The sequence below is a fragment of the Arachis ipaensis genome, chromosome B01 (assembly GCF_000816755.2).
Source record: "Arachis ipaensis cultivar K30076 chromosome B01, Araip1.1, whole genome shotgun sequence".
Taxonomy (NCBI): Eukaryota; Viridiplantae; Streptophyta; class Magnoliopsida; order Fabales; family Fabaceae; genus Arachis; species Arachis ipaensis.
In genome coordinates, this window is record NC_029785.2 from 14152025 (window position 1) to 14162683 (window position 10659).

A 10659-nucleotide genomic window follows, 5' to 3' on the forward strand; every position below is an offset into this window, starting at 1 on the left:
GTTGACGCAAACCCTATTTAATTGTTTCAAATTTTAATTGATGATGGTTACTTGGTTAGGGATAGAAGCGTATTTTACCGTTTAATCTTTAGTTCTTTACAATGGCCCTTTGTGAACCCTAAACTCAGTAAACTCGGTGAACTCAACTACACTACGTACGCTCTCCTTCAGTCAGTCTCGCTCGCTTCGCCGCACTCTCGCCGGACGGAGCAGGCGAGTACCCCCTCGCCGGAAAGGTCCAAACCTTTTGAGTTCAATGCGGCACCAAACTTACTTCTCCGTTTATTATTCTCCCGTTTAACCGTTTTTCGCATGTATATCAATTAAGAACACTAAAACCCTAAGCTCCTTCTATCTTTCAGTGCAAACTCTAATTATCCAAGTCCAATAGAATAAGAAGCGATGTCTACGGTAGAAATTGAAGCTCGAGAGTAAGTTCCCTTATTTCTCGTTTATTCCTTAAATTTAAAAAAAAAAATTAAAGTTTAAATTTTTTAATCTGTACATATGTACTGTCTAGTTGTAATATACTTTATCCTTTGATGATTGATTTTTGTTGTCATTTTCAGTGTCATCAAAATTGTGCTTCAGTTTTGCAAAGAAAATTCCTTGCATCAGACATTTCAGACACTTCAGAACGAGTGCCAGGTTTCGTTGAACACTGTGGATAGCATTGAAACCTTTGTTGCTGATATTAATAGTGGAAGATGGGATGCAATATTGCCTCAAGTTTCTCAATTGAAGCTTCCAAGGAATAAATTGGAGGATCTGTATGAGCAGGTATTTCTCTTTAATCACTTCCATTCATGGTATGCATTCTATATAGAAATATTTTTTTTAATATTAAAATTTTGCCTTCTACTCTACATTTTTGTGATGCTCAAAACATCAACACTCTAAAAATGTTATTTATGTTAGTCATGTTACTAGTATGTTGAATTCATTTGAAGCTTCATTCAAATGGTTGCAGATTGTATTAGAAATGATTGAACTTCGAGAATTGGATACTGCCCGTGCAATTTTAAGGCAAACACAGGTGATGGGTGTCATGAAACAGGAGCAACCTGAAAGATATTTGCGTCTTGAACATCTCTTGGTCAGAACTTATTTTGACCCGAATGAGGTACTGATCGCTATTTACATTTTTGCAATTGCCTGCTCTCCAAATCAATCAATGTTTTGCTAATTTCTTTTTCTACTTTTTTTAATTTTCTGCTTAGACTGTGTCATGGTCAATTGTGAGTTTGTGACTTTTTATGCATGATAAGTTCCTAGATTTTTTTGTTTGTTTTAGGTTGGTAGTATATAGTGTTCCTATGTCGGGGAAAGTGGATTGCTCTTAAATGAGGCATGTGTGCATTCGAAGTTTGGATAGACAAACCTGAAAAATAATTGACACTTAGTGATGTTTGATGATGTTAAGGTATAGAACTATTCACATGTTTCTACGCAACTCTAGCATTTGGAGGTACTAGTTTTTTTTTGGTTTCCCACGGTATCCCCCAACCCGACAGGTCAAGGACTAATTCGTCGCGGTACTGAGCTCCATTTAAGGGTTTGCCGCTGGCCAATGGGTTGCTGCATGCACAAGGTGGGATTCGAATCCCCGACACTTGCTTAAGCGGACTAGTGAGCTAACCACTAGACCAACCCAACTTGGTTACTATGATCAAGATTGGATCCCTATTTGACCCCATTCGTCTAACTAGAAGCTAAAATTTAGCCCAACGTAGGGTGGTTTTTTGTAGTCTAACCGTCAAATCTATAGAGACTCTTATGTGCGGGGGAGTGTGTTCAATGTCATTGGGATTTGGCAAACATTTATGTTGGTTATTGAGGGCCTAACATAAACCACTTCTTTTGTCTACACTTGAGATTGGCTATGTAAAAAGTTTTCAACAAGCTTCACATAATTAAGCTATAGTTAAGCTTATTTATGACTATTACATTATGTAGAGATAAGAGAGGAAGAGGTTTTGAATATTTTGATAATAATTTGCTAGAGGAGTGCAGCTTTTTTTATTTTTTATTTTTTAAGAAAAAAATAGAATATATTTCTCATAGACATTATTATGTCTTCTTTATTGTAATTACTATGTAAATAAAAAAGCTATTAAAAAATATTATTAAAATTATAATAAATATATTGTTCGATTCAATATATTATAAATTCTATGAAAAATATTAATAATTAAAAAAACGAGGCTCAGTAGTGCCTATTAAGCAACTAGTGAAGTGCTACTATGGCTAGCATACTAAATACAACGATTTGATTTCTTTCTCATGTTTTATTGTAAAATAAATACCACAATCTTCATGTATTATTGTCATGTTTTCTTGAAAAATGAATAGGTCTGAATTGTGATCTATCTGACAGGCTTATCAAGACTCAACAAAAGAGAAGCGGCGTGCGCTAATTGCCCAAGGTTTTTTCCTTCTACTTTACTGGTAGTTGCTGTATCTGATTGTAATGAATATTTCTGTCTTGGTTGGAATTTTAAAATGAACCCTCCTCTGATTGATAGAGAACCAGTTTGTTGCTAGAGTTTTGTTTTCTGTTTTCGTTTTGTTTTGTTAAAAGTGATGATGTGAAAAATTTGTGGTCTGTTAGGTTTGAGGAAACCAATTCCATTTTTATACCCTGTTATCAATTTTGTTTAGTTGGAATTCTTTCATTTGTAAGATCCCTTATAGGATAATTCTAGGATTGTTTCTTTTAAGGATGTAATGGTTTGGAGAATTCCTTATCATTTGAACTGGTGGACTCCTTTCCTTTTTCTCTTTTGGTGACGGGCTGTCCAGCTTCCCTTTTCATTTTTTCTTGTTGAATGAATTGTGTTTTTTCTAGCATTTTGATATGGGTTCCTGTGAGGATTGAGAAACTTTGCAAAAGATAATAGAAGAGATAAAATACCGTTTGTTGTATAATATGTTTACACTCAAATATGTGCCCCGGAGATAATTTTCTTATGGTATTGTGTATACAAACGTTGCTTATACTCCTACCTTTTCCACAGCTATATAATACTGTAGTAGAATACTAGCATTCTAATTATGCTATACACTATAATAATCATTAATTAAATAAAATTCAATATTCTTGCTATAAGTGTGTTGTAAGATTGTGGGCATGGCAGCATTCAGTGAACGTTCAACTGTTCAAGTTCCTAACTCAAACTCGAGTCTCAAATTTAGTTTACTAATTCTGTAAAAAAATGTAGAAGGTATTGAGATTTTAGTCTAAACATGACTGAAATCAGGATTGTTTTAATTACTCTAATATTAATCTGCCCCAGGTAAATTGTATACAAGCATCGAACCATACACAAAAGAAAAGTTCATTCTAATATAATTCAATGGCTCAAGTTCATAACCACCAAGGTGGTTCTTATTATTGTGGGTTTATTTTTTCCATTTATGATTGTATAAGTACATTGTGCCATTTTATATTGCTTGAAAACTGGAACTAACTTGCATTTTGCATTTTCAGCTCTTGCTGCTGAAGTTACTGTAGTCCCTCCGTCTCGACTAATGGCTCTAATTGGTCAGGCTTTGAAGTGGCAGCAGCATCAAGGTAATCACCCAGTAATATGTTGATGTCACTTTGAAGTGTGCATTTGTATCCGATTCACTATTTGCAATTTTGTTTTTGTTTCAGTTCAGTGCAGGACATCAACTATTCTACTTTTCTTCAACTCATTGATGCGGTGTTTTCCTTTGGGATCTTTCAGGGTTACTACCTCCTGGAACACAATTTGATTTGTTCCGTGGAACAGCTGCTATGAAACAAGATGTAGATGACATGTACCCGACAAATCTCTCACACACAATAAAGGCATGATTAATATATGTTTTAATCAATTGTTTTAGTTATATTCTTAAATGGATGTGAACATCATTAGAGATATAAAGAAACAAATCTGCAAGGCTACATGATTTCCTGCAAATTTGTGCCAAGGAAGTTTTCATGTAATGCTGCAAAGATAGGACTGATGGCACAAACAAGGGTTATGTTTTTTTTTTTTTTTGGGTTTGTTTAAAGTATTATCTATATAACATTTTTTCTTCCTTTTAGTTTCAAGAATGAATATTCTGTTATAAACATGAGTAACACACTAACCCTGTTTGAGGTTAGGTATTTTTATTTATTATACAGGAACTGTAGAAACATACATTAACCTCTATTGAGCTATAGGTTATATGACACTTGGTAGGAGATTAGTTTTAGGAAGGTGAGGTGATGGGGAAGAAGGAGGAGCTGTTTTGTTTTCTGGTGTTCAAGCTTTAACCATCACTTGTTTATGCACTTGTTGCTGTGGTCGCTAAGGGGTATTGTCCAAAGATGTACATGGGTCCTGATAATCTGGCACTGATTATCTAATTTGGCAGGTTTCTAGTAGATGTTGGTTTTGTAGTTATTAGGGTAGTTATGCCATCCTTAAAGCCTTTGAACTACAATCTGTTTTAGTATTGCTAATTGGTATACGATGGTCATTCCTACTTCATCATTATTTATCTCTTGAAAAGTCACGGTTGTTTGACCTTGTATTTATGTCGCATTTTAGAGGTTGCCTTGTGCTTCTAGTTTGTTTCTCTATTTGTCATCCATACTTCCATAGTAAAAGTCGTTATTCCTTACTAGCTCCTTTTTGTATAATGATGGTGGACGGTGCAGAATCTGACCCTTATAGCTTGTGTTTTTCCTGTATGCTTGTTTAGTTTGGGACAAAAAGTCATGCAGAATGCGCTTGCTTTTCACCAGATGGGCAGTTTCTTGTATCTTGCTCGGTTGATGGGTTTATCGAGGTATGCAAGATTAGAATATTTAATGTTTTTGGGATAGGAAAACAAATATTGAAATATTTTAATTTCTTTAGAATTTTTATGAGCTTCTTTCTTAATTTGCGGACAAATTTCCAGGTCTGGGATTACTTAAGTGGAAAACTAAAGAAAGATCTTCAGTACCAGGCAGATGTAAGTGAGTTTGTATTTGAAATTTTTTGAGACTAAGTATAATGTATTTTGATGAATTTTGAAATAGCAATTTGGCTAATACGTTTCCTTAGGTTGTGTTTGGATGAAGTATTCTAAAATTTCAGGGAATACATGGAAATTCAAAGGGTTCGATTAAATTCCCTTCAATTGCACAATTTCTTATTTGGATGAAATAAATATATTACTTGCATTTAATATGACTGACTTTCCTCTTTGTTACTTTTAGGTACTTCAATTTCCTTCTTAAAATCCCTTGAAATTTGTATATCCCTTCATATATATCTGCAAGTACAATATTTTACCATGAGATTTCAAATTCTCTCTAAAATTACTTAGCCCTCTTTAATTACTCCATCCAAAAGAAAAAGTGGAATTTTCTGAGCCTCAAATATCTCTCAAACCTTTAGTGTCCCTTGCACCTTTGCATTTATTGATTCACTGGAAGCTGTGGAAAAAATAATGATTAGTCTTGGTTGCCAATTTGGAACTACTGCCATAAATGCAGAAATGATTTATTTATTTATTTTTGCCATTTCCTTGTAACTTTAGTATGCATGGGGGTTGTTTTGTGATGTAGTACACGGATTAGACCTTCATCAGAGCTTTCCTGTTGAGTTGTTTTGCATGAAAACATCGTGATTCACGTAGCCGAGTTTTAAAACTATCAATACTAACAAGACATGCTTACCTTCTGGAACAAAGTAGTTGCACATTGAAATAATATGTTTGTGCTTTATGGAAGGGAATTTCGTATAGTATTGTGTACAGTAAGTCTAGTCATTTTTTGCATTGCACCTTGTCTGATTCTATGAACTTACAGGAAGTGTTCATGATGCATGAGGATGCCGTGCTTTGTGTAGACTTTAGCAGAGATTCAGAGATGCTTGCATCTGGATCACAAGATGGAAAGATCAAAGTGAGTGTAAATTGTCTGCCTTTTATGGTTGTTTGAACTATCCCTTTGATGAAATTCTAAAATGAAAATAAGAGGAATTAAATAGCAACTGATCATAATACTATTGCAAATTTTTACTATCTTTGTCTTTATGCTTTGTTTCTAAATGAAGCTTTTTGTTCATTACCATATCTAGTCCTCCTAGTTAATTGTATGCCACTCTATATGGTTTATGGTTATTCCAATATGTTTCATCATCTTTTATCTGTGCCGCAATTGCTGTAAATTCATAGTGTGATAACATTGTTCACCTGATCTGTTAATAAGTGGAACTTTAATCTGTATAATTGGTCGTTCATTTCAGGTCTGGCGTATAAGGACTGGTCAATGCTTGCGGCGTCTTGAACGTGCACATTCCCAAGGTGTGACAAGCCTTTCCTTCTCTCGTGATGGAAGCCAATTATTGAGTACATCATTTGACAGCACAGCAAGGTTTTTTCTCGATTAACTTGTTTGATGTCCATATTTCAATAACCATTTATGAGCCTAGAGCCTTCATGGAATATGTTAGGGACTTGGTAAGGAAGGGAAATGCTTATTAGGGAGTAAGAGCTTTAGATGGTACTATTATTTACACTGCAGGGATTGCTAGTAAAATTTGCTAAATTGGGTGCAACTATTTATATTTTACACAACTTATTATAATCTTTGACTCTAGAGCTATTTGATATTTTATTATAATTTCTTTAATAAAATGTTAGTAATTGCTAATGCAATTGTTTCTCGTGATGTAATATAGAATCCATGGTCTCAAATCTGGAAAGATGTTGAAAGAATTCCGTGGGCATACATCTTATGTGAACGATGCAATTTTCACAACTGATGGTAGTCGTATCATTACTGCATCTAGTGATTGTACAGTGAAGGTCAGTTATTCAGCAACATATATGTGTCGCATAATAATTCTTGGATATTCATAATAATTCTTTTCCCTCTACTAATTGTAGGTCTGGGATGTGAAGACAACAGACTGCATACAAACTTTTAAGCCGCCACCTCCTTTAAGAGTGTGTATTTAATAACTTTCCATTATTACTGCATAGAAACTTCAATCTACTATCGCATCTCTCTAAATTTGTTGTTCTGCCTAATTTTTGCTTCTTTTGAATTTTTAGGGAGGTGATGCTTCTGTCAACTCTGTTCATATTTTCCCCAAGACTACTGACCACATTATTGTTTGTAATAAAACATCATCAATATACATCATGACACTACAAGGACAGGTAAATATTATATAGTGGATGACTTGTCATTTTTTATACTTGATTTAGGGGGATATTGCTATGAAGATTAATGTGGCTGCAAAAGTATTTTCCTTAATGTTCATGGTTTCTGTTGAAAATATCTATTTCTGCATATACATGGGGTGAAATTGGGGAATTTACTGAGATACACAAATTCTCTATAGTCTTGTTGTATTTGTTTCTCTGCCTTTTAATTATTTTGAAATTTTTCATATTTAAGAATTAATAGTCATTACATTACTATATTGGAGTCAGAAGGTACTTGCTTCATATGATGTCTTACCTCTCCACTTTTTATTAGTTCTAATAACAACTAAGCATTGTCATATCATATGGGGTCATGGATAGTGCTCTATAATATCCATGTTTAAGCTATTAATATTTGACAATGTACTGAGTGTTCCAATACATTTCTTGGCAATAACCTAAAATCACCATCCTGTCCATGATCCATGTCATAAAGATTTGACAAATTTTTAATGTTAGCTGTTGATGACCAACCACAATCCTCTTTATCGGGGCTTGGGATTGACCAACCAGCTTTAGTTTAGGATTGGTTCTAAATGTCATAGTATGAAACTCATAGGTTTGGAGTGATAAAGGTTTCTTATACTTTCTAGTATAAATATATCAATCTACTACATTTATGTAGTTTTCCTTGTAACAGTTTGATGGTGCAATTGTGCAACCATTTTATTCATCATCTTGTTGATAGATTATCACCATATTTCTTTTCTCCCTCTCCTTTTCTATACTAATGAAATTCAGTTTTCATGTAATTTAAATATAATAATGCTGCAAGTTTTGGAAATTGTAACTTAATTTTTTTTACCAAGGTAATTGAATTTTGAAGCTTTGTTTTGTTTTATTTTCTAAATGATATGTATTTTTAAGATTCAGTTATTATTGTATGTTGTTGAAGATAACACTATATTACATGTTTACAATATTTAAAGATTGAGACTAAAATGCATGTAATGGATGTTGCAGGCATTGTGATTGTGGTTTTATTCAATTCTCAATGGGATATAAAAGCATATAGTCATAAATTGTGATGTTGTGATGGGATCAGAAAATCTAACTGTACAATTGAATGGTTGAAGTGGATTTTGATTTTTGTTGAAAATCAACAATAATACATATGTACTTGTAGTAGGTGCTATTAAGATAAAAAATGAGATTCCCATACTGCATGAGTTATGAAATTGAATCATTATTCTTCAAACTATGATAAGAGAGAGCGTGTTAACTACTGGATTTTAGGCAAGTTGGTGCCCAAGTATGTTAGAACATTTCTGTGAATGCTATCTGATATAAGTGGTCCTATTCTGTGAACATTTCTGGTCCTATATTCTAAGCGTGTTTTTCTGTGTCAAACATGTTAGGTTGTTAAGAGCTTCTCATCTGGTAAAAGAGAGGGTGGCGACTTCATTGCTGCTTGTGTTTCACCTAAAGGAGAATGGATTTATTGCGTCGGTGAAGACAGGTATATAGATTTATACTTCTTATTTTGTTCTATAATATTGTCTCTTCATGCAAGATGGAAGACAAAGATGTTATACCATGCCTTAGCCTTATTACTCAGACTTTTGTGCTTGCTATATTTTCGGTTTTTGAAAATAAAGAGCTTAGCTTAATCCTTAATAAACTTCAGAAAATGATTTTCACGAGATTTTCCAATTTGTAATTAAATTTTTATTTGAATTAATCCTCCTTAGTTTTACTTCCAAATTGTTATGTTAATTCTTTGGGAGATTTGAAAATTAAATGCAGGAATATGTACTGCTTCAGTCACCAATCTGGCAAATTAGAGCATCTGATGAAGGTATGTTGCTTGAGATAGCCTGACATTAGATTTATAAATTTCTCTCAAATTAATTTCATTTTCCAGAAACAATATAACATTGTGATATTGTTTATATAAGGTACCATTGTGTTAGTTGATCTATAAGCTAGCATATTTTTTATACTTGTATCTTCCAGCTGTATCTTGGAGTCGAGCCAATCCAAGCACTCGATAAAATAAAAACTTTTTTTTTTTAAATTGTATAAAAATATCTTTATTCTTTTGAATTTTATAGAATACTTTTTTTTTTTTTTAATAATAATATGGTACTTTTTCCATTAAAATAACCAATCCAAATGATATTCAAGCTACTTATTCTATATGTTGTGTTTTCTCCACCACTAACACAACTTATGTTTATCTCTTGATATACAACATATTCACGGTTAATGATATTCTCTCTGGTTAATGATAGGTCCATGAGAAGGAAGTTATAGGCGTCACCCATCATCCCCATAGGAATCTTGTTGCAACTTATAGTGAAGACTGCACAATGAAGTTATGGAAGCCTTGATCTTCGTCTTCCCTCTATTGTGACCTCCATAAGCACAAACGAAAATCATATGAATACATGTTTCTCGTTTGTAGCTGTACAATGTTTTTTCTTTCTCTTATTTCCATTTTGTAGCTTCTTAATTCGTACGCTGCCAGTGGGAATTGTAGGTGAGATTGTACTTTTATTTATGATTTATGGTTTATCGTCTTGTTAAAATTAAAGGAAAAAAAAATTGAAATTAAAATCCCTGGAACTTTTTATTTAGAGATTACACATCAAACAAAAAACTCAACTCATTACAAATATATGTTTCCAATTATCCAAAACATTGGCCATGATAGAGTGGCGAAAAGGACGGGGCAGGAGGTTATTGACAAGGTTCAAGGGAGGTTTGTTAGCTGAAAAGGTAGGATGCTTAACAATGCAAGGTTATGTTTGGTTAAGTCGGTGTTGACTTCCATTTCATTGTATAATATGCAAGTAGCCTTCTTCCTGTCCTATGTTTGTGAAAAAATTGATTTGATGACGTGGGAACTAACCCTTGTGAATTGGACTAAGTTGTGGCTCCGAGAAAACACGGAGGCCTAAGGGTGAGAGACTCTAGGTGTGTTAACATTGTTTTTTGGGAGAAGTTTGTTTGGCAATTTCTTCACTGCAAAGAGAAATTATAAGTATAATTCTTAACTAAAGTATTTGTTCGTTGGGAAAGGTTTTGTTGATGTTGGTAAAGGTTTTGTAGATGTTGGGCTTTTTATGTTTGGAAAAATGTGATCAAAGTGTTCAATAGCTTGAAAGAGGGTTTTTTTTGTGTGTGTGGTGCTGTGGTACTTTGGATTAATCCTTGTGTTTATGATCAATGGTCTCTTTTAGATAAGTTTGTGGACTTAATTGTTTCTGATTTGAAGAAACGCTAACGGTGTTGCTGATTGGTTGACTAAATCTGGAGCAAGAAGTGATTCAGCTCATATTTTTTGGATCAAGCTTGGTGTACACTTGGAGTAAATCCTAGTGTAGGATGCTATCGGTTCTAGCTAGTTTAGCTTGACTTGTGTTTTATTTTTTTGTCTTTTGATCTTTTCCGTCACCAAAAAAAAAAAAGTGGTGAAACTTATAATGTAAGATC

The 10659-nt window shown here is 33.6% G+C and overlaps 1 protein-coding gene across 3 annotated transcripts in view; it reads left to right on the forward strand.

Moving 5' to 3' along the window:
• The window catches only part of LOC107625720 (suppressor of mec-8 and unc-52 protein homolog 1), an 11810-nt gene extending 2008 nt beyond the window's left edge, over positions 1-9802 (forward strand). For 2 of the 3 annotated variants that reach the window (XM_021117799.1, XM_016328424.2), the window contains 16 exons: positions 363-431; positions 570-780; positions 971-1123; positions 2378-2426; positions 3491-3574; positions 3732-3835; positions 4720-4806; positions 4921-4974; positions 5816-5911; positions 6255-6382; positions 6690-6816; positions 6898-6957; positions 7066-7173; positions 8580-8680; positions 8968-9019; positions 9456-9802. In XM_021117799.1, coding sequence (XP_020973458.1) covers positions 403-431; positions 570-780; positions 971-1123; positions 2378-2426; positions 3491-3574; positions 3732-3835; positions 4720-4806; positions 4921-4974; positions 5816-5911; positions 6255-6382; positions 6690-6816; positions 6898-6957; positions 7066-7173; positions 8580-8680; positions 8968-9019; positions 9456-9554 — 1542 coding nt within the window. In that variant the 5' untranslated portion in view covers positions 363-402 and the 3' untranslated portion in view covers positions 9555-9802. Of the gene's footprint in view, positions 1-22; positions 237-362; positions 432-569; positions 781-970; positions 1124-2377; positions 2427-3490; positions 3575-3731; positions 3836-4719; positions 4807-4920; positions 4975-5815; positions 5912-6254; positions 6383-6689; positions 6817-6897; positions 6958-7065; positions 7174-8579; positions 8681-8967; positions 9020-9455 lie in introns of those variants that run through there. The other variant, XM_016328436.2, reaches the window with a different exon arrangement.